The sequence below is a fragment of the Ascaphus truei genome, chromosome 1 (assembly GCF_040206685.1).
Source record: "Ascaphus truei isolate aAscTru1 chromosome 1, aAscTru1.hap1, whole genome shotgun sequence".
Taxonomy (NCBI): domain Eukaryota; kingdom Metazoa; phylum Chordata; class Amphibia; order Anura; family Ascaphidae; genus Ascaphus; species Ascaphus truei.
Window position 1 is genome coordinate 58,313,251 of NC_134483.1, and position 25,382 is coordinate 58,338,632.

At 39.4% G+C, this 25,382-nt stretch overlaps 1 protein-coding gene across 1 annotated transcript in view; it reads right to left on the bottom strand.

Annotated features, from left to right (window-relative positions):
- Positions 1–1,722: 1,722 nt before the first annotated feature.
- PLCXD3 (phosphatidylinositol specific phospholipase C X domain containing 3) overlaps positions 1,723–25,382 on the bottom strand; it is a 102,892-nt gene continuing 79,232 nt past the window's right edge. The window contains exon 3 of the mRNA XM_075588679.1: positions 1,723–6,109. Coding sequence (XP_075444794.1) covers positions 5,956–6,109 — 154 coding nt within the window. The 3' untranslated portion in view covers positions 1,723–5,955. The remainder of the gene's footprint in view (positions 6,110–25,382) is intronic.

Below are 25,382 nucleotides of genomic sequence, written 5' to 3' on the forward strand. Positions count from 1 at the left end.
ATTTCACATGTAAGATTCCTCATGCAGGTCTCAGAATAGTAATGCGTGATTATATTTGGATGCAGATTAAATCTGATGAGTATGAGCATGTTTGTCCCACGGTATAATCCATTTATATAATACAGTTCCAATTCAATTGACGGGAACATTTGATGGTGCTTTCTGATGCAAATGTGTAGAAGTTTAAAGCATATTGGAAGATGAATGAGCCATTTTACTAAATAAGAAACTATATTTATGCAGCAAATGTCTGCGTTCAAGTAATTAATGGAGCTCTGTAAATACCACCAATCATTATTGTTGAGGAATGGTTTGAAAAACGGATATGCATACTCTTTTTTTGGGATTCAGAATGTGAGTAATAAAAAATTATACCATAAACGTTATTTGTCCTTTATGTTTTGATTTGATGTCTTGCTTACATTTAGGAATTCTCTGTAGCTATAAGTACTCATATTTATGGGAAACTACCAATAGATATCAATTTGAAAAGTTCGGCAAATTTCGCCATTGTTCACCATGTTCCCCTTGTCACCTGCCAAGTATTGGCTAGATTGTTGATAAATTGCAAATCAATGTCTCTGATTATTTTAAATCAGATGAGCAGGACAAGCAAATGTTTCCACCGATTTATATTGTGTTCTTACCTAACTTGCCATTATTAATTAGTTATCTGTATATATTTGCTACATTTTATTAACGTGAAAGTGCTCTATTATATTTAATGGCTTTTATTTAGAGACAGTTGTGGCATAAAATCTATTAAAAAAAAAAAAATCTAAAAATCATAGAAACTGGATTCAATGACCAAATGCAATAGAAAATGTTTGCATTTAACCAGTTTAAATGGCAACAAATTGGTTGAGGTGCAGCACTCCACTTGACTGTTGCGGGTACAGGTTAAATAAGAATCCTCAAAGTTGTCCAAGTAATGAGTTTAGAAAGTTGACCTGCTGCTGCAAACGGTTCAAATTCACAAGCGCCAGAAGGACATTTTTAAATAGTTATTTTCTAAACAGTGCGCAATGTTTTCAGTGGAAACCCTTTATTAGGTGCCAAGATGTGAAAGAGTGAATAAAAACTTCATAATATAACCTATGTGTACAGGGGGATTCTGCCCCCTCCTGGTCATACCAAACTGCTACATCTCTGACAGTAACAAGGCAACGGCTGCAGCAAAGCATTATTTCACTCTACAGAATATATAGACACTAAGGGCCTCATGCAGTAAAGTCCGATAGAAAAAATCGCCAGGGTTTTTGGATATCGCCATTTTTTTACAGCGTTGCCATCAAGGTATGCCGAAAGCCTTGAATACCAGTGATAGCAACATTTGGAAAAATGGCGAGTAGCCGGTGACGTGAAGATCGCCCCTCTGAAAAGGGCTCACCCGGCGAGTTCTATCTGCTACAGAGAGAGAGAGACGCCTTTCTCTGCGCAAATCTAGGCAGAAATTAAAGTTTTTAAATTTAAATTGTATTAATAGTGTAGATGAGCAGGGGGTCTCCGGAGAAGAACCGCGCGGATTTCATGTCTGGGAACCCCCTGCTTCCCAAGATACAGGCCTCGTTATGGGGTGCCAGCATCTCCTATGCATTTAAATGTTCCGGTCACGTGACGCGGGACATTTACATGCATAGGAGATACCGGCACCCCATAACGAGGCCTGTATCTCGGGAAGCAGGGGGTCCCCGGATATGAAATCAACGTGGTTCTGCTCCGAAGACACTCTATACCCACCCTGTACCCATTGATTGGCATAGTAGTACATCATACACATATAATATGGGCATAAACACGAATGGTACCGCAGGCCAACGGGGACCACTAGACGACCCCCGGAAACCTGCGTGGACCACCCGGGGACCACTGTGGGGCCACCGGACACTTGTGGGGACCACCTGGGGACCTCCGCTGGCCTCTGTGTATAAAAAAAATTATGGTTTTATGTGGGGGCACAGGGGGTGGGTTGTGTATTGGTGTTTATTACATATTGTAATAGTTATTGGTGGAATAGGAGGTGGGTAGTAGGGCTATTGTGTGTATTTTTGTTTATTGTGGGTAGCAGGGGTGGGTCAACCCCAAGGATGGATGTTTAGGCCTACCGGTTGGGTAGCGGGAAGGGTTAACCCCTTCATTACCATAGTGGTATTAACCGCGAAGGTAATGAAAGGGTTAAGTCTACCCGCAGCACCCCCACAAGGCCTAAACACACACCAAGGGCCAAATACCACCTTCCCCACCCCACTACCCACAATAAGCCTGGCACTAGTGGTTAACCCCTTCATTACCTTAGCGGTAAAAAAAAATCTCATGCAGTTGATTGATTACAATAAATGCTCGTACGGTTACATCAAACTAAACAATGTAAGCAATATAAATGACGGACTGATACATGTGATACAAAGTAAAGCAAAAATTGTGACACTAGCAGAAGGTATCCATAGAGATAGATAATCTAAAGAATTATAAGAGGTACAGTACCCAAAACATCATATTTTAAAGTAAAAAAAGACACAAAAAAAAAGAAAATACTCATTCTGAGATGTCATGATTGGACGAAATTCTCTAAGTTTAAGTCTAAAAATACACCCTGCTGGACTTACTGAAAATTGTCCAGTACGCAAAAACGCAGAGACGAGGAAAAGGACACACAATCTATCAGACTCGGACCTCTAAAAAAGACTGGCAACAAGGTGTGACATACAGTGTACAGCCAAGGGTAAAAAAGAGCAGATAAGGGAAAATTAAGGAACAGGACCCTCAAAACTAAATGTGCTATGGGAGAATGGGCGTAAAATAGAAGAGGAGAGACTGGAGGATTCACCGTACGGGGTCTTAGTGGTTAGTCTGATACAAACATTGAACCTGAAGGCCTTCCTGTGAGGAATTAATGTTGACCAACCAAATAAGTGAAGCAAGTGAAATGGATGGCATAATGATAGAACAGAAAAGCGACCACCCCAAGGGCTTCTCTATAAAGAATGGGCCAAAGCATATCCTATTAGTAGAACGTAGAAAAAGTGTACCACGTCTAAAAAGAGAGTCTATAGGAGGCAGTGCAAGCTTTTATCCTCAGGTGTATGTAGAAGGGATTGAATCCTGTCCCCATCTCTCAGTCCTCAGTGGAAGACAGTATGTGAGAATGTGTATTAAATTGTCTCTCAGTGGGTGACTCTTCATTCTTATTACACATGTTGTACAGATGTAGCAGACATTAACAGAGCACTGTGCCGCAGGCACCAAACAACATAGATTGTAAGCTCTACAGGGCAGGGACTGTGTCTGCAAAATGTCTCTGTAAAGTGCTGCATAAAACTAGCAGAGCTATACAAGAACATGCTATTATTATTATTATTATTAACATGAATGAACACACAAAATAGCACATTAAAGAGCATGTGTGTTATCTCGTTAACCATTGTTTTCATAAGCACAACTCTTAAATGGAGCGCCAGCGTTAACATAATGCACTGCTTTATCGAGTTACTGTTACACTGTTGGCAGTATAGGTAGAAGAAGGTACGATACTTAGGGTTTGCTAAAGGTCTTTGTTATTTAGGACCATCCAAATCAGCTTTAAGTAATCTGCTCCCAATGTTGCTAGCTTTTTTATGTAAACAGATATTTCTTAGCAAATCCATTTGTAGAACATGTCAGTCTTTTGATATATGTTTTACTTTCTCTGCCATATGATGAGGGACAGGGGCTTATTTTAGCAGAGTCACAACTACTATATATTTACCCTCCAAACAAAATGTGGAGAGACACATGTGCTAAAAAAGGCATATGCTAATTATGCAAAGTACATTTAAATGACACACACCACTTTAAATATTTCAATAAGACTTATACAGACAAAACAGGTTGTAAGGCACCTTGCAAGGAAGGGGAACTGTCAGGCCCAAGAGGATGAGAACCAACAACCTATGTTATCCATTGGAGGAGCTCTAGCAGTGAGCTAACCCACCTACTTGATAGCTCACTGCTTCAAACCCATATTTCAGGGTCTTGAATTGAATGTTGTAACATTCACTAATGTATTTCATATATAAAATTAGTTTATGGGTTTTTAAAAATCCAAATCTATTTGCGCATTTTCAGTGATGGGGGAAAAAAATAGAATCTGTTTTTTTTTAGACTGATTTGTGAAAATCTATGGCTGAAATGAACTTGTATTTTTCCTTATTGAGATTAAATGTAGTGCTTTTGTTTTATTTCAAACTAGTGATGTCAGGATTAATGAAATTCGTAAACATTTTTAGAGAATGGTTCCAGAGAGGAGCACAAAACTTTCTTGAGTTTTAAGAGAAACATCTATGAAATTATATCTACAGTAGTCGATTTGCAAAGCCAATTTTCAGATTGATAGTTCTGTAAAATTTGGAACCTGTAGAATTAAGGGATCGTCTTTTTCTCTTGACCATGCATTACATACCATTTAAGTTTGGTGTGGGTGTATTTGCACACTTACATTTATTTTGCCCACTCATGACATCTCAGTATGAATGTTCTCTTTTTCCCCCCGTCTACTTTACCTTCAAAATATGATGTTGCAGGTACCTATTTTACTTGTTTAGATTATCTACCTTTCTAAAAACTTGCATCATTATTTGCATCATTTGTATAAATCTGTCATTTACATTGCTTATACTTTACAGTACATTGTTTAGTTTGTTGTAACAGTACAAGCATTTATTGCAACTGAAGGTACCCTATTATAGAATGTGTTCACATGACATTTATGTTCTGCTATTAGAGCTATATAATCCCTTCCTTTAGTATTACCTCTCAGGGATTTCTTCTCGGTACTATTACCTTTTTATTTTTTTAACTTATCCTATTTATAAATCGAGGAACACAAAGCAGCTTTGTTCAGGTAAGCTTTTAAAACAACATGTAAAAGAAAACTTATTGAGCAGCGTAGATTGCTGCTTTAATAATAAGCTGTTCCACGTGGTCATGCTATATATTTAAGTACAGTATGATTTGTATGCTTACACAATATATACATTATATTTTTACTAATAGACGGGAGATGCAGCTTTGCAGCATCTGTTGCCAAATTACAATCTTCTACATTAATAATTTCACAGATGTAGCAATTTTCCCCCGAACAGGAGGGGGTGAGACTTTACCTGGTCATTATGGTATATCTTTTGTACCCCGAAACAATGTGCCCTGTCATTTCAGGCTCCTTGAAAATGTCTTTCTGGCTGTGAATGGTTATGTGTGGCAGGTCTGCCCTCTAAGCAAACAAACAATTATACACCCTCTAAAAGCGCTAACCTTCCGTGGGAAGTCGTGTGTAGACGGGAAGTGTGTACAGATTCTCTCCCCTGAATTTGCAAGCTTTTATTCTGTGAGTAGGATTCTGCAGTTCTAGACAGGGACTTGTTGCTGTTACATACTGCGCAACTGGTGTGCCCTTTTGTTTCTGTAATTTCAGAATCAGCGAGGACTTCACATTTAGGTCTGCTCTCTACAGTACATCAATTTAAATTGCAGTGACTAATCCACAAAAAGCACAGGTGTTTTTAAAAGTTAAATAAGCATCCTTTACACTTCCATAAAATCTTCATTCTCAACATATTTTAAGGACATTAATAATATCATGTTAAATGCTTAAATCATATCTTTCAAATGTCAAGTCCAATATTGCTAATTAATCTTAATATATTTATGTTTTTGTTAAGAGGATTGATAAGCTTTAATAAAGAAGATTTTCACCCTCCCTAAATATTTTCCCAGGTGCAAAATTAAACGTTGTTTATTACGGTGAAAATATATTTAAATATTCTTGACTATTCCCTTAGCTTGCCATCTTCTTGACATAAGCAACTTAGAGACTCATAATGTGATAGCTGGTAAGATCTGTGTTTTACAATATAACTTAATTGCTAATACAATTACACTGCAGCATTTCATATTATTTCTGAAAAGTCTCTTGAATTATCAAGTTCTGTGGTCCTCTTCATCCAAAAGATAGTTGAGCTTTATGACCGTGCTGACAAAGTCGCCTAATTCTACAAAATCTGCAGTGATAATATTGATTCCACTCTCTCCTGGCTTCTGTGTCCGAACCCACTGCATCATTGCGGGAAGCGCTCTAAAATGGAAACAAGATAGAAAGGTTATATATTCAACTTACATTCTGCTTTTTAAATATTGTACTCTCAATAAAGGTCTAAAATTAGCCAATGGTAATAAAACGTTTGATTCAGTAAATCAGTGGTTCCCACAATTTTTTTTATTTTTGCAGCCCCTGCTTGAAAATATTTGTTCCGCGAACCCCTAATTAATAAAACGATTTAACAAAACGGTTTGACCGATCCCAGGTAGTATAGTGTCCTAAGCCTGTGGGGGAAAACACTCTTACTTATGCCCCAAACTGCACCTCAGTGTGTGCAGACAGCATGGGTGGTACAGCAGTCAATTCCTGTGGGGACTTCCAAAGTCACGGCCCACAATGCCTTGCCACTAGAGATGCAAAGCATTATGGGAATAACTTAGGGAGGTAGAGTGGTATTACTATCAACTACAGTAGAAGCTTCCTAATGTGCCGTTTGGTGCCTTGCTAAGTGTGCACAGGCTCAAGAGCTCACCATACTGCCTTACATCTGCCATTACAGTCTATTTTGGGCAAACCTCTTGGAGACACCTCATGAATCCCTAAGGGTTCCTGAACACCCTGCTTTGAATCACTAAACATTTTTGCTTTTCTCTTTTTTACGAAAATCAGACTCCAAATATTTTCAAATATATTTTTTAATATACGCTTGTAATCATGTTAAGCTGAAACTTGTGAGGGGTCTGATAAAGTAAAATATACTCTTTTCCCATGCATGTAAAATAGTATTTGTGTACCACATTGGCTAGCTACTGTACTGTATCCTACAGTTTGCCAACTTGTGCAGGTGTGTTTTTATTTCTGTATAAAGAAGCATAGGAAAAGGTAGTAAAAAAGTTCCACCCTCACAGGTCCAGTTTCACCAACCTTCACAAATTAAATAACGGTACATTTTCTCATGCCTTGAACAAACCAACCCTGTTTCTTACTGTCATTGTGATTTTGTGTAATGTCACATATTATATCACTTAGTTTATATAAAGCAAGGGGAACTGTTGTTTATTTTTTGCATGATTGCAAGGTATTTTGCGCTTTTGATTCTAAACCATATGCATCATAATAGCAATGATTGCGTCTCCATGTATCTTTTTTGCTAATAGTGGTTTGTTGTTCATATACATAGAATCATACAGTTTGATTTAGGGGTTTGGTACACAGACTTTGTTTTTATATTCATCATGGTATCTTAACTTGTCCAGTAACATCAACAGCAAACCATCTTCCCTTCCACAAACAAACCACAAAAAATCTTCCCTTCCCCATACCAACAATGAACCATCTTCCGTTCCCCAACCCAACAATGAACCATCTTCCTTTCCCCAAACATCGCTCAAGTCTTTCTCATGTATGCAGACAAACATATTTTATTACTTTAATAATCAGAAAGTTATCATGTACTTTAATTGAATGTGTTTGCCGAGATGATAGTGACAAGTATTACTTCCTAGTACTTATGGTCCATCATTTTTTTAATTAAAGTTCCGTATATTTTGGCTCATTTCAAGAAATATAATTGACTGTTTTCATTGTGTTTTCTTTATTATGCACCATTGTGACATTACATTTTAGTATCTGGTTGTGGTGACATAATGCTTAATCCTGTTTCATGCACATCAATGTGAGGCGTTCAATAAGATATCTATCTATTCACTGAACAGTGCAGGTGACAGTGATACCGTACTGTAGATGCAGGCTTGGAAGTAAACTCGCTGCCTCACTTATTTTACATGGTAATAGTCACAGACAGCCCCAGTAATAATAGCCACATATAGATCAGGAAGTTGTAGCTCATCATCAATTTTCATAATGTCTTAATTAAATATGTTATCATATACATTCTGCTTTCTCTCATTCAGTCCTATGAAGACAAACACTTTAAGTTCAAACCTTATTTATGTTCTATTCTACACCCCACCGGGAGGTGGAAGAGGATCTGATTCCTTTGAATTGGTTAGGATCAATCAGAAGCTTTGAAATTATTATTGCGAACTAAGTATTTTACACATGTAACAGTGTTCACCCCACGCCCCCCCAATCGCAGATAGAGGCCATTACGGGGTGTGTGGTGCTTATACCTGCTGGCAACAGGAGGGCTGAGTCGTCCGCGATGACTTGGGGACACAGCAACAGGCTTCTGGGGTTCATACCCCACATAATACTTAGCAGTGCAGCGCCTCCATCTGCCGTAGGCACCAGGGAAATGGAGATGATCTCCCACGGTAGAACTTGTACCTCTCCCCCCAGTTAGATCACACACCAGGCCGGAGGTATATTGCAAAACGGAACGGTTTATTACTACACACTTTGCAGTAACACAACAGGTACTCAGCAGTCTTCTGCCGGATACAGTCTCTTGGATCAGCTATCACTGAAGATGGTCCCTGGACCGCCACTACAGGCCAAGGGACCCGCAGATGTTCTAGCTCTTCCACCCTTCCCTAGCGGAGGCAGAGGAATGGGTTCACACTCACTCCTCCCCACAGGGTAGAGCACATATGTAGGCCCCAACCTCAGGCTCCCAGTCGTGTGACCTGCCTTCCTCAGAGGGAAGGAACAACCTCCAAATTTAGGGCGGTCCTGCTCTTAAGTACAGCCAGAAGGCGGGCACCCCGTTGTCCCAACTGCAACAGGATGTACCACCCCCTGCTGTTACTCAAGTGCAGTACCAAAGGTGAGGGGGAAAACCCCATACCAACTACTGGCAAGCCTGTGAATACCAGGGTTTACTGCCAGCCCATAGGGTAGAATAGTAGGCAGGGAGTACCCAGCTACACACATAAAATAAAATACTTCTTTGATGGTAAGTAGAAGTAATTTCACACAATGAGGACGATGTGATGTTATTTTGGCTTGGTGCAATATATTTTTATATGTACCCGTAAAATGTTTAGAAATGCTAAACATTTGTTTTGTGGCTGTTCAATGGTAATAAAGTTTACATGAGTTTTCTTGAGTGTTGCAAATTGTTCTTGATGAACGGATTTGGTACAGTATGGTGCTCGAGGTATAACGTTATGTAGCCCTGATTGGTTTGGGGCTTTAGGTCTGCTCTCCTCCTGGCAGTAATGCCTAGTAAGGGTAGGTTCGCCCAGGAGTAATCATGGGTTTTCCCCACTCATTGCAGTGCATTGGGTCAGAGAAGGTAGTGTCATCAGGCCTTGTGTCCAATTAGAGGCACAGGGGTGGTGACTACTGGATCTGTATTAAGGCACTGCACTTCCTGTATTTAGGCAGTCTGCCTCTACCGTGAGAGAGGTTATGGTTGTGAGAGCGCTATTCAGCAATCGTGGGTTCTACCGTGAGAGAGGCTGGTTTACCCTAACCAAGCTGTCAGGGCTCTGGCAGTTTGAGGCCCTCCCTTAGGGGAGTGGAGGGAAACCGTTTCCTCTTATCCCACCAGGGGATAAGGGAAGAGCTAGGACTGCTCCTGGTGCCCTTTGGCTGGGAGTGAGTCCAGGGACATCCTGAGGGTGGACACCCTAAAAGCTGCTAGCAACTGTGCTGCTGAATACAGAGAGACAATAAAGAACACTGTGTTTAATTATACCTCCTGCCTGAGAGTGAAGTCTATTGGGAAGAGGGTGAAAGAGATTCTCCTGCAGAGACTTCTCCCCGTACACCTGGGGGCTGCAAGAGATGGAGGCGCTGCACCTGTGGAACGATTTGGGCAAGACCCCAGAAGCCTGTCCTGTCATTCCCCTACAACACCATGCGGGAGACACAGGGCCCCCTGTTACCAGCAGGTTTGCACCACACTAAACCATGTAACCAGAGCGAGTTTCCCAGAGATAGGCCCTATGTGAGATTGGGTGGGGGAAACAAGGTTACAGTTACAAAAGATTTAAAGTAATTTATTCAATGTGAATTTCTGATGCATATCAATGAGCGGACATCATTCTATAAAGCCCTTTAACCTTTTACAGCCTTCTTGACCTACAACAGATACATACAAATAAAGACATCTGTATGTCTAGTATGTTCACTCACATACAATAATATGTATGTTAAATCCACTTAGCTTCTGCCCAAAAAAGTATGGGTGTCTCACAGTCATGGAATTATAAACCATATCTCTGCTTTCCTCTGTTTATTAATAAAACAAAGATCTCATATATCAATGTATAACTCTGATACTGATGACAAATGTTGTGTCTGTCATGATCAAAAGTTTAGTAGATGATTAATCAACTCTCTAACCCTTATAAATTCTAAATAAAGACTGAAGTAGTGTCAGTGTGACAAAATGTTCAAGACAAAAGCCACCAGAACACAGTTCATGCTCAGTAATGTTGTTTGAAATGCACTAATCATTGTAATTCACTGTACGAAACAAAAGCAAAGATAGCTGTCTTTGTCAAAAGCACCAAAGACTGCATACTTTTAAACTCTCCCAATGGAACAGTATGTGTCCGTGAGGCTGAATTGATAGTTTCACGGTTGAATGTGAAGCTTACAGTAGTTTGATTTCCCTTGCCTATATCTTGACAATTATCTGCATATTTTTCCATGAATTTTTGATTTTCTCCTTCAGAAATAGCACTCACGCTGTATAAAGCTAAATCAATTGCTGTCCTATAGCTGAGGAGCATGTCATTTTCATGTTCCATAATATATGGAGTGTCATTGACTACTTGGTCTGTGCAACTGAAATGTATCTTGGACTAGTAAAGGGGTTCTAACAGGGACTTATCCCTGTTGAAGAAACTCTCTCCAAAATCCAGCAGGGATCTGGTTAAGTGCAGCAGGCAATTAACCAGACTCCACCTGGCCAATTAAGTCTGTAAAGAAAAGCCTCCTGTTTATTACAGGAGGGAGGTTGTCATCAGTACACAAGGGTGCTGACAAGAGGAAAGAGGTCTTGAGCAGAAAGGCTGTGCTGTGATCAAGACACCCAGACACCTATATTCCTGTACACAGGGGACCCAGGAACCTACCAGAGACTGACATGAAGGGCCACCTGCTTTAAGGTATCTATTGAGACTTTAGAGAATAGGCTGGTAATGGGATTATCCCTCCAGCCTGCAGAAGGGTACAGGGGAAGTAAGTTAGCCCTTACAAATGAATAGGTGTTTGTTGTATTTTTGTAGATTTGTGTTGGCTGTGCTATTTAAAGGAACAGACAATAAAGCCTTATTTTAATTTCACCTTAAAAACAGTCTCCATTGCCTACCTCTGCACACATCTCCTACAGGGGCAATAAAGCAATATAGTTCTAATATGTGTGCCTTCCACTGCAGGTCATGATGAATGTTGAAACTCATCCCATAAGCAGGTACTCTTGAGTCAATCAGGGATAATAAGTGTGCCTTAAACAGGATTGTCATCTTGGAATGGACATAGCATTGTCACTAGTATTGACCTGACTCATGGGCTAGATGAGGGGGTGCCATCTTGTCCTTGCTTGAGAATGGCTGGATTATATTGACACTGTGAGATGCCTTGCTTTTATTGATTTCTCTCTAATTTAGCCAAGAATTCCTCGGAGCAGAACTGCATAATTTAGAAAAAAAAATTGTCCCACATTTTCTGCAGATTACCCATTTTGATGGACAGTCACATTGGTGTGTGTATTCCCCTCCACAGATTTAGCAACTGGTGAGGCAAGACTTGCATGCCCAGGTATCATATGTTGCTGATTCTTTCCCTACTAGCGAGTTTCATTAGTATTTCCTCTACTATACTATATATACAACAGGGTTCCCCATACTCACGTCATCAGTGAAAATTAAGTTATAGAGACAAAAAGATCATTACTGAAAACATATCATCTTTACTAGAATCATAGAAAAATTAGGACATGGATACAGACACAAACAATGTACCATGTATTTGTCATCATAACTCTGTGCCCAGGTCATACTTGAAAACGAGCGATAACTCTCAATGTATTACTTCCTGGTAAAACATGTTATAAAGAAATAAAAATAAATAATTTACACAGACTCCGTATGTTACATGGACCAATATGTATCTGAGACACAAAGTCTTTGTTTAGTTAGTCGCGCGCAACCATTTCGCTTTAGTAGCGGTGTGAACAGGTATATCAACCATATATAGGAAATCAAATACTTATCTGAGACACAAATTAAGAGGTGCTGGTCCAGTGTGTCTGTGGATTTTCAAGGACTCAAAAGGTACATGACGTAGTTACATAGTAGATGAGGTTGAAAAAAGAAATACAACATCACGTTCAATTTATGCTAAATTTAGACAGATACTTTATTCTATATTTGTACTTACAGTATATTGATCCAGAGGAAGGCAAACAAAAAACCCCAGTGATATCATCCAATGATATCTCATATATTGGGACAAATAAATTCCTTTCTGACTCCAAATATTGGCAATCAGATTACTCCCTGGATCGACATCCTTCCCATGTTTACTTAGTTGGTATTTCAATAGGTAATGTAGTAAGGCAGGAGCACAGCCGAAGTCCACAGACAGAAAAAATAAAGTATTCCAATGCAAACACCAAATAGAGATGTGTTTATTGTGTTAGCTCACAATTTGTAAGGGTGAAAAAATGCACCTATGCGTTTCGTGCAAAGCCCTTTATCAAGGTGCAAAGTGCTTTGCACGAAACGCGTAGGTGCGTTTTTTCCCCCGTACAAATTGTGAGCTAACACAATAAACACATCTCTATTTGGAGTTTGCATTGAATACTTTAGTTTTTCTGTCTGTGGACTTCGGCTGTGCTCCTGCCTTACTACATCACCTATTGAATACCCAACAACGGATCACACTCCCTAGAGTATTTGGACTACCCTAGCAGAATGTTGGCAGGTAATGGGCTTTAGCCCTGTATCATATTACCTTTGCTGCATATTTATCAGAATATGCCTTATGGAGGAAAATATTGTGGTTGTCAGGTGGACACCATTAGGTCCTTATCTCTCCTGGCTTTATATACATAGTAGTTACATAGTAGATGAGGTTGAAAAAAAACGTACGTCCATCAAGTTCATCCTATGCTAAATTTAGACAACAGATACTTTATCCTATATCTATATCTATACTTACTTATTGATCCAGAGGAAGGTAAACAAAAAAAAACAGATATCCAATGATATCTCATAAGGGGAAAATAAATTCCTTCCTGACTATAAGAATTGGCAATCAGATTAATCACTGGATCAACATCCTTCCCATGTATACTTATTTGGTATATCCCTGTATACCTTTCCTTTCTAAAAAGATGTCCAACATTTTATTGAACAAATCTATTGTATCTGCCATCACAGTCTCCATGGGTAATGAATTCCACATTTTAACTGCCCTTACTGTAAAGAACCCTTTCCTTTGTTGCTGTTGAAATCGCCTTTCCTCCAACCTTAAGGGATAGCCCGAGTCCTTTGTACCTCTTAGATGTCTCTTTTCTAATGTAAATAAATCTAATTTAGCTAGCCTCTCCTCATAAGATAGATTGTCCATCCCCTTTATTATTTTGGTGGCTCTTCTCTGCACTCTCTCTAGTTACATAATGTCTTTTCTAAGGAGTGGTGCCCAAAATTGTACTCCATATTCAAGGTGTGGTCTTACTAATGCTTTGTAAAGGGGCATAATTATGTTTACTTCCTTTCCATTCATTGCCCGTTTAATGCAAGATAAGATCTTGTTTGCCTTTGCAGCTACTGCATGACTTTGGGCACTATTGCTAAGCCTGCTGTCTACAAGCACTCCTAAATCCTTCTCCATCAAGGATTCCCCTAATTTATCCCCATTTAATTTGTAAGTTGTCTGTTTATTCATGCATCCTAAATGCATAACCTTACATTTATCTGTATTAAACCTCATCTGCCATTTACCTGCCCACATTTCCAGTCTCTCCAAGTCCTTCTGAAGAGAAATTACATCCTGCTCTGATTCTACTACCTTACACAATTTAGTATCATCAGCAAAGATGCCAACCTCAAGGTCATTAATAAACAAATTAAAAAGCAGGGGTCCCATTACCGATCCCTGAGGTACTCCATTCACGACTTTAGCCCAACCTGAAAAAGTTTCCTTTACAGTATGACAACCCTCTGTTGTCGGTCCTTTGACCAGTTTTCAATCCAGGTGCATATATTATTACTGAGTCCAATTTTCTTTATTTTGTACACCAAACTCTTGTGTGAAACCGTATCAAAAGCCTTTGCAAAATCTAAGTAGACCACATCAACTGCATTACCCTGGTCTAAATTCCTACTTACCTCTTCAAAGAAACAAATAAGGTTAGTTTGGCATGATCTATCCTTCATAAAACCATGCTGGTCTGACCATGTGTCGTTGTACTGCCCATGGGATGAAAAGGTATTTTGTACTGTCCCCGAATATATTTGTACATAGTTATCATATCCTCTTTAGACGCCTCTTTTCTAATGTAAACATGCATTTCTAATTTAGCTAGCCTGTCCTCATAAATCAGATTATCCATCCCCTTTATTAATTTGGTGACTCTTCTCTGCACTTTCTCAAGTTCAATAATGTCTGTTTTGGAGTGGTGCTAAATCTGTACTCCATATTTAAGGTGTGGTCTTAATAATGCTTTATAGATGGGCATAATTATGTTTACTTCCCTTCCATCCATTCCCCGTTTAATGCAAGATAACATCTTGTTTGCCTTTGCAGCTACTGTATGACTTTGGGCACTATTGCTATGCCTACTGTATACAAGCACTCCTAAATCCTTCTCCATCAAGGATTCCCCTAAGTTATCCCCATTTCATTTACTGCCTGTTTATTCTTGTTTCCCAAATGCATAACCTTACCTTTATCTATATGTGATAAAGTCCACATCATATCAAAATATATAGTACCATTCTATTAAAGCACTGGGTAATAACACAAAAAAAGCAAATAGTCACAGAAAGGGGGGCAACGCTTTGGGGTAAGAACCCCAACTTCTGCCCCGTTCCCATGCCAAATAAACATGGTACTTCCCTTATGTGCTTAACATAAAATATCTATTTAGAGTATGTAGACAGGTACCCCTTGGGCTACTAAACGACTCTGTGTAACACAAAGTCCTGGTACCTGTGCAGGCAGTGTTAGGGTTAGTCCTTGCTGTAGTAAACAACTCCCTAGTAGTGAAGGGGGGAGGGCTGGACCCAAGGCATAGTTACTGCCCATAACCGGGGTTAAGACCTGGGACACTCCCCTGGTAACAAAAAGGGGCTGCAGCCTAAATTATATTGTTGTTCCCTTTCCCCTCAGGGGGAGTGGGGTGTGTTGTTCTATGCTTAGCCAGGGATCTGGTTTCAGGCCTTCCCTCCAACAGGGGAATGGAAACATCTACCCCTTACTCCATCAGAGAGTATGTGAGTTAAGGAGAGACTCCTGGGGCCTCAAGCTCCTTGGGTTGGCTCCTAGGAAAGAAGATTGTACCCATGTCTGTATGCTGTCTGGTGTATGCAGAATAAAGACCATCAGCTATTTTATTCCTGCCTTAGGATGCAGTCATTCAGGAGGAGGGAAGAGATGTTTCCTGTAGGGACTGCACCTATCCATGACAGGCCCTGTTGGATGGAGGCGCTGCACCGAAGATTAAGAGAATCAAATCCGAAAACCTATCCTGTTTATCCCCACTATCACCGGCGGAAGCTCAGAATCCTGAGAGCCTAACAGGTGAGCAGCACAACACACGTAAAACTGAACCAAATCTCCCTGAGGAAGGAGGAGGGGGGGAAAGGGTTACAAGTACTGTATATAAATTCACTTGCGTGTCCTGGTATCCCCTGCTGGCGATCTAGCAGCACAGGAGACTCGCTAAGACTTTTAGCTAAGAAGCTAAGAATTTCTCAACATTCTTCTTGTTTGGTTTAAGCACGTGAATATGGCCTAATATATTTAAAGAATAGTAGGTAAGAGGAGCACTCACAGAGCTATTTGGTCCTGCCATGGGTGCACGTCGATTCAAACGGCACTTGAAGGATAATCTCCACATATACAATGAAGGCCGCATTCCAGTGGACTTTGGGATTAAAGTATTGAAAATATCATTTAACTTACAACAAAAGCTCAACATTTTGGTCCCATCTTGGACCTTTTTCAAGATAAAAAAAAATATTGCAATGCAATTTATACATCGGACGCAGCAAAACAATATGGCGAGAGGTGGGCAGGGAACTGAAAGGGGCACCCTCTCCTTTTGCTGGCGCCTGGTGTTTAAATAGCATTACACTGTCACTAAAGATTTTTTAATCTTGAAAAGGGCCCAAGATATGACCAAGACGTTGCTCTTTTGTTGTAAATTAAATAAAATGTTCAATACTTGGATCACAAAGTCCACTGAATGACGTTTTCATTGTTTATGGTAATATATTTAATGGGTACGTTTATTAAGACAGAAGTGGTACAATATCTGGGGTAAAAATAATGCATGAGATATATATGAAAGAATTAGTCTATTGCTTCCTAAGGTTGTTTTTGTTTGACTTACAGATGTAGTGAACATTATTACAACACTTGGAGTGCTGCAGTGGGACAACGCACTCGCAGGAGAAGCAGCCACTGTTTTAAACCAGCAAGCATGCGAAGGATCGGGGCTAACCCACTACAGTATTTTGCACGGGTGAGCGCACCACTGGTTGCCACCACGTTGGATACCTCTGTATTTGGAGCAGCGTTTGGCATAAGAATAGATCTATATGTCCCATAGACCCTTTTGCACTTATTGTGCCTCTTCCTATAACTTTTCTGAGCATGTGGAAATGTTTATCTGTACCACCATTTAATAATTGTTCTCTCTATTACATTTGTATCACTATGTATTCTACTACTCTTCTTACTTTTAATAAACTATTCATTCTGTGATATCAAGATAAAGTGTTTTTGTAACACGAAACGCGTAGGAGGGTGAGTGCCTCCACTTTTTTAGATGGATCAATAAAGGAATATTTTTGATACTATTCGTTTGGGACCCACTTTTGGCTGTCTCACCAGAATCACCTTTTTTCTGTGATATCAAGAGACTGAACAACTGTTAGGGAAAGGATGAAAACAGTGCGTCTTTATATATGTTCCATACATTGTTTATCTTTTTATTTGGCATTTTAATAGCAATGCTAATTTATGTTTTTTTTTATAATGTAATGTCTCCAAGAATGTTTATTATACAACGTATCTTTGAAGTAAAGTGGCGCTAATTGTGACTTTATTAAATAGATGAGACATAATTACTTTAGTTTAAGAGATGTACTGCACTTGGTAGAAAAGTAAGGTGACTCCTGTGCACAACATTGTTGCTCAATTCAAAAAGCATTAAAATCCTGTGGAGAATGAAATGACTGAAGCCTAAAACCACACAGGCTCCTGAGAGCGCAGCTAAATATAGTTCTTGCTATCTATGATTTTATTACCACAATTGAAACTTAGATATTGCATCACAGCACGATACATTTTATTAATTAACTTCGATTTTGATCATTCTATGAGGTTTATTCATGAAAATGCAGTAGTGCTGAACAGGGCACTTTCACGTGTAAACTCTTGTGTGTTTCAATGGGAGTTCCTGAGCAATAATGTCCTGATTGGCATAATCACAGTTTGATGAGCATGTCTCAAATTCAACCAAAACAAGGTAATTAGAGACCAAATTATAATTTACTACCATGAAATCTCCTATTTTATAGTATTTTAGCAACAAAACATTAGCAATTAGTTATTTAAAGAGTCAACAATTTTGAGAAAATAAATTCTATTTTGTGTGAATATTTACAGTATCTGTTAAAAAGCTATTTATAGAGGAATATTATGAGGAATATGATTTGTATGCTGGGGACTGACTGTGATCATACTTTTCACTCTTGACATCTTAATTTAAAGTAATGTAATGAAACATACAGTACGAACATTAGATTGTATTAACATTCACTCTCCCTGTAGCTACTGTTAGCAAAGGGAGAGTTGTTAAGGTATAAAAGCTAAGTCTCTTTTTTGTTCGGTGTTTATATCCCGTGGCAGGAGCAGCCAGAGCAGTACCCCAATAGTAGTCAAGTGCAAGCTGGCCAGAAGACTAGCCCCACATCAGCTGGACAAGACAGGAGGGGACCAGTGAGTAACTGAGGGTTCTAGAGGAGATAGGCCCCCCATATTTCAACCTCAGAAACACTCACTGTAGTCCAAACTGGTGGAAGATTCCTCATGGGTAGCCCCCAATGCCTTTAGCTAGTTCCCCTCTTGGTGGGGTTCCTAGGAACCATTCTGTTGGTTGAAATGTTTTTTTTCTCTTACGTGAGACTACTGTTTGATGTAAAAATGACTGATTGTTCCTGTTACTGTTGCAACCCTACTTGCGCGGCTTCTAGGGAGTTTACATCGAAGATCTCTTATATTGGCTTACTCCGGGGATATTACCTTCTCGGGTGCTGTATTTGTGTGGCTGGACAATGCAGTGTGGCTTGCAATGATGGGCACCAGTAAATTTATTAATTGAACAACAACTTTGTTACATCAACATACACATGGATCTTGGATGGACATAACTGTATTCTCCCTTGTGTTGTTTGAAACGTTTCTTGCCTAACTGACCCTATACCGTTAGGGAGGTGCTGAGGCTTGATCCCCTATGTTACCTAATGTAGTCACCTTCTGGGTAGCCTGGGTATGGCATCATCGCTCTAGGGCCCCAGTCGAGCTTTGTGCTGCTCACTCTCTGCGTGTGATCAGTGTCCCTCTCATGAGCACTGCAGGCCACCTGTAGTGAAGCCATCTATGGACCCTCCGATGGGGCTGGTTCAACTGTCCCCCTGGGATGTGCACTGTGGAGCCCCCTCAGGGCATAGGCTGCTGCTATATAGACTCAGAGAGTAGCAATGAACCATGCTTGAGGCCACTATCTAACTGGGACACTTTCCCTAACTAGTAAACAATAAAAAGGGGATCCTGTTCTAACTGTATACATAAACACTAACTTACTATATACACTGAGATCCCTCCTATGTGTCTCCTGGGATCTGAGTTCCAAAAGCTCCTCCCTTTGTTTTTATACCCCCCGTCTGATGTCACTGTCTCCAGGCAGAAAGGGACAGGGTCTAAGTTCTGCTGAGTCACTCCAGCACCATGTGATGTTGAAGGGGTGTTATTTTTGTCTGGGCCCACACAGTTAATCTCTTAAATCCATAGTAATCCCAAAGGGGGGTTACACTGTTTTTCCTGGAACCCTTTAATCTGCCTCCTCTTGCCGTCCTGCACAAAAACCAAATAGCCTGGTGGTCAGTGGCCCGTACAAACTCAAGCATCTTCAGAGCTCATTTCTGGTCCAGCCAGTGCAGTAGAGATTGCTTTTCAACAACCCCTGTTAAATGGTCTGGTTACGGAGGTGCTGCTCCCTCTAACCATGTGCAAATTTCAATACTCAAGCAAAATATTTGAAGGTTTGCTTCCCTTTTAAAACACAATTTACTTGTTATTCTATATACAGTATATTGTTTTTTTTTACAAACAATTACATTTTTGGCATAAAAAAGGGAGAGCATTGTGCAGATGTATGAGCTGATTCACTGATGTGATATGGCCTCTCACCATATTCAGTAAGCATTTTTTGGATGGCCAAATCATGCAAAAACGTGTTTTTTATGCGGTCTAGTTACAGCTGTGCAATATGCAAATTGTGTATGCAAATGACACAAACTAGCAAAATTACATATTCAAGGGCTACGCATTAAGATGCAAGATTACATATGTCCTGGAGTGTAACAGCCAGAAATCTAGTCACCCTCTGATAGGCAAAATAGGGGGAATAAATATAATAGGAGAAATAAGTAATTTAAAAAAATATATATTTTACATTTTTATCCAGGATTTCAGGTATGTTTCCAAGTATCTTTCATCTCACCACGGGAAGAATGCTGTCACCTTCGGGCGGCATTGCAGCCAATCAGAGAAAAGTACATGCAAATGCATGTGTGCCGTTTCTATGCATAGATAATTTATAATGAATGAGGCAACAACGCTGTGAGTTTTATCTTACCAAATTCCATGTCATTTTTAGGTGATTTTGCACTGGCAAAAACTCAGTTTAATGAATAGGCCCCATACAGATCCACCTACGGAGCAGAAATTATATTGAAATCAAAAGTAAATAAGGTGAAGTTTTTAGGCTATTTTTATATATAAATGTATTTGGGGTTTTACAAACAGGTAAGCAGAGATGACAGAGGAAGAGTAAACTGCTAAATCGCCTATAATTATCTGTCAGAATTATAAACCAAGCAATTTGAAAGGAGAACATCCTAAATTACAACATTGAAACTTTAATTAACAATACTTGCATGTTTGTGCTCTAAATTGTATGAAATGATATTAAATGTGGCAAAATGCTTCAAGGCTTAATACAACATGATTCATGTATACCTTCTCTGTTAAATGCACAAAACTATGCTCAAATTAAGTTTATTTAGCCAAAATAGATGATTGTTTTTTTTATTTATTTAAAGTGTTGGAAATGTTTAAAGTCTAGTGGCAGACGTCAATCAGTTAAGACAGTATCAAATTTATATTCTGCTTTTGAGTTCACACGTGTCTACATTGTGGCTACACAACATGACAGACTGTTGGGATTTGGGAGCAGTAGACAACCTAATTTGTGAGGCAGCTTAAAAGAGCATTGGCTAAAAAAAAGCAAGGGCTGTCTGCCCTAAGAGGGAAGCAGGAGTTTCTGGAGCGGAACCATGTTCATTTCAGCTCCGGAGACTCCCTGATCACGAGATACTGATATTGGAAGGTGATCTCACTGCTGTTTAAAGGTCCCGCTTCAAGCATGCTAATGGGAAGGCACAAGGGATGACATTGCAGCTTCCTATTGGCCCACAAGACTTGGGACCTTTCCATAGACATTTTCAGGGCCCATCTGGTGTAAGTATCCCAGGAAGCAAAGGGACACCGGACCTGAAATCAATGCGGTTCAGCTCTGGAGACCCCTTGCTTTCCACCTTGAAATAAAAAATAAAATAAACCAAGAGGTATAGTCAATTTAACAACTCACTGCCAGAAATTCATGTCACTTTATTGAACCAAACGAGATACAGGACTTTCACAATCATTGCAATGATCAGACTGTCTCTTTTCTTTCAACTGTATCAAATGAATAGAAGCAGCATTAGGCAGTGGAGATATGCAAGTCAGGTGGCTTAAAACCTTTCTAGCTAAACATTTTAGACAGATGTAAGAAACACAATTAACACATTTCTAACATTTGGCCCAACCAGATGCAAAAAAAAAGCCAGTGTGTCAAAGCAAAGGTTTGCTTTGCGAGGTAGGGTGTAGAAAAGAGCCAGACGGGACAATGTCTCAGATTTATTAAACTCAGATTTTAAATATGCGCTATTTTTACCGGGTAATTCATGAATGTGTTATTGCAAAAAAATGATGCATAATTTACAGTGAAAGTTAAACATGAATATGAGTTAGTAACGCCAATTTACTTATTCACTAAGCACTGATACCTGGGGATATGAGGCTACCTCCAAAAAATTATTGCCATCTTTTTATCACCTCCCATAGGCTGGCATTAAACGTATCTTGCTTATACATACAGTTAGGTCCGGAAACAATTGGACACTGACACAATTTTCATAATTTTGGCTCTGTACGCCACCACAATGGATTTGAAATAAAACAACCGAGATGCAATCGAAGTGCAGACTTTCAGCTTTAATTCAAGGAGTTGAACAAAAATATTGTATAAAACATTTAGGAATTGCAACCATTTTCATACACAGTCCCCTTATTTCAGGGGCTCAAATGTAATTGGACAAAGTAACACAATCATAAATAAAATGTTCATTTTTAATACTTTGTCAAGAATCCTTTGCCGGCAATGACTGCCTGAAGTCTGGAACGCATGGATATCACCAAACGTGGGGGTTCCTCCTTTGTGATGCTTTGCCAGGCCTTTACTGCAGCTGTCTTCAGTTGCTGTTTGTTCGTGGGTCTTTCTGCCTTAAGTTTTGTCTTCAGCAAGTGAAATTCATGCTCGATCGGGTTGCGATCAGTGATTGACTCGGCCATTGCAGAATATTTCACGTCTTTGCCTTAAAAAACTCCTGGGTTGCTTTCGCAGTATGTTTTGGGTCATTGGCCATCTGTAAAGTGAAGCGAAGTCTAATCAACTTCACTGAATTTGGCTGAATCTGAGCAGACAATATATCCCTATACACATCAGAATTCATCCGGCTGCTTCTGTCTTCTGTCACATCATCAATAAACACTAGTGACCCAGTGCCATTGTAAGTCATGCATGCCCATGCCATCCCACTGTCTCCACCATGTTTTACAGATGATGTGATATGCTTCGGATCATGAGCTGTTCCAAGCCTTCTCCATACTTTTTTCTTCCCAACATTCTGGTACAGGTTGATCTTAGTTTCATCTGTCCAAAGAATACTGTTCCAGAACAGGGCTGTTTTTTTTTTAGATATTGTTTGGCAAAGTCTAATCTGGCCTTTCTATTCTTGAGGCTTATGAATGGTTTGCACCTTGTGGTGAACCCTCTGTATTTGCTCTTGTGAAGTCTTCCCTTTATGGTAGACATGGATAATGATATGCCTACCCCCTGGAGGGTGTTCTTCACTTGGCTGGATGTTGTGAAGGGGTTTTTCTTTACCATGGAAAGGATCCTATGATCATCCACCACTGTTGTCTTCCGTGGACGTCCAGGCCTTTTTGTGTTGCAGAGCACACCAGTGCGTTCTTTTTTTCTCAGAATGTACCAAACTGTAGATTTGGCCACTCCTAATGTTCCTGCTAGCTCTCTGATGGATTTTCTTTTTTTTGCAGCCTAAGGATGCCCTGTTTCACTTGCATTGAGAGCTCCTTTGACTGCATATTGTGGGTTCACAGCAACAGCTTCCAAATGCGAATGGCCACACCTGGAATAAACTCCAGACCTTTTACCTAATTAATTGATGATGAAATAATGAAGGAATAGCCCACACCTGTCCATGAAACAGCTTTTGAGTCAATTGTCCACTTACTTTTGGTCCCTTGAAAAAGAGGGGGCTACATATTAAAGAGCATAGATAATCTCTTAAAAAGAGTGAATGCGCCGCACAGCACCAAAAAAGAAAGTGAAGGCTGATATGGGAAAAATAAAAGAGCTTTATTTGCACAAGGTGCAAGCGAAACCTCTTGACGCGTTTCGGCCTGGGTGGCCTTTGTCAAAAGAGTGATTCGCTTGCATCATCAGACATCCATTTATACATCCGCAAACTAAGGACAGCTGTACATGTTGTTCAATGTAATGAATATCAGGTGTCCAATATAATGACCATTAACAACCTCAGTGTCAGACCTAGTGCCTGCATGATGAACATAGATGTCAGAAAAACATGTTAAAACAAAAGATATATATATAAAAAAGGACCAATCATAATAACTAAGAACATAAACATAAGTCTAAATGTCTCAGTAAATACATTAATGACAGGTCAATAAGATATGAATTCTATGCACCTTGAGCTTAAATAAAGCACAGATAATATAAATCTAAATTTAAGTTTAATCACAAACCCAGAAATATGGGATAGGAGAATCAAGGAAGAAACAGGGGTTATAATCAACATTTTGAGCATTGATATATATTAGTAACACTTTCATAGTATCATAATAGTAAAGTTAGTGGAAGATAACATTTTGAATCAAAAATAAAAATGAATTGGAATATGTAAATAGCTCAGAAAATAGGGAAAGAGGGGAGGGAAAAGAAGGGGGGGGGGGGGGGGGGGGGGGGATGGAGGGGAAGGAAAAGGGGGGAGGGGGGGGGGGGGGGGGGGGGGGGGGGGGGGGGGGGGGGGGGGGGGGGGAGGGAGGGGAAAGGGGAGGGGAAAGATGTAGGAAAAATAAATAAATTAATATATGAAACAAGGAAAATTATTTATTGATAAATATATGCGTTTCAAAAAATCAATCATAAAGAAATTATTAATCATAAAAGAAAATGTTTTAGTTCCCACTCTACATAAGGGCCACAAGGTTGCAAACTGATGAGGGGAGAAAACCCCCATGACATCTCTTTCTTATTTAAACGGTTAAGTCTATCTCCACCTCTTGGGTGGATGGGAATGTGTTCAACACCACAGTAAGAAAAGTTCTTTAATCCCCAAGTGGACATAATGAAAAATGTTTGGAGACTGGATGTGAAAGATCACGTTTATGAATAAGTCTAACATGTTCAGAGATTCTGACATATAAAGATCTTATTGTTCTTCCCACATATCTTTGTTTACAGCCACAGGTAATGACGTAAACAACATGTGTGGTTTGACAGTTGATGAATGTATTTATCCGATATTTGCCATTAGGGTATAGTATACGGATTCTTTTAGTTGGAGAGGCATACTTACAATAATTGCAAAAACCGCATTTAAAGAACCCTTTTGGTATATTCCCCAAGGTTTAGAATCTTTTGATAGAAACATACTTTTAGATATGGATGTAGCGAGTGTGTTGGCTTTTTTGACTTTTTATGGTAGCACTAATAAATTTCGTTCTAATATCATTTATTATAAACGCTATATAGATGATTTAATTTTCATATGGGATGGTGATCTTGATAGCATTCACTCTTTTATTCACGATATCAATTGCAATGATCTTCACCTTCATTTTACTTTTGAGACACATACTGAACAAATAAACTATCTTGATGTGACCATCCATGGTGATCCAACAACGGGTATACAGACAGATATTTTTACGAAACCCCATGCTAGAAATTCATACTTGCATGCCAGTAGTAGTCACCCCAATGCATTGATCCAAGGTATACCTAAAGGACAATTTATGAGATATAAGCGCCTATGCTCCAACCAGGAAACATTTTTGGAACATTCCAAGACTTTGGGTTTAAAATTTCTCTCTAGAGGTTATAAACAAGATGTTGTTGAAAGGGCATTTCTAAATGCTGATTTGATGAAACGAGAAGATTTACTAATCCATAAAAAGAGTAAAAAAGATAAACGAACAGTTATCATGGATAGTCCTCTATTCATTACAAAATACAGCAAACAAGCAGTCCAGATAAAACAGATCATTCAGAAGCATTGGAATGTACTGAAAATGGACAGAGACCTTGAACAATATACAAATTCGGGTCCTAGATTTGCCTTCAAAAAAGCCAACACACTCGCTACATCCATATCTAAAAGTATGTTTCTATCAAAAGATTCTAAACTTGGGAATATACCAAAAGGGTTCTTTAAATGCGGTTTTTTGCAATTATTGTAAGTATGCCTCTCCAACTAAAAGAATCCGTATACTATACCCTAAT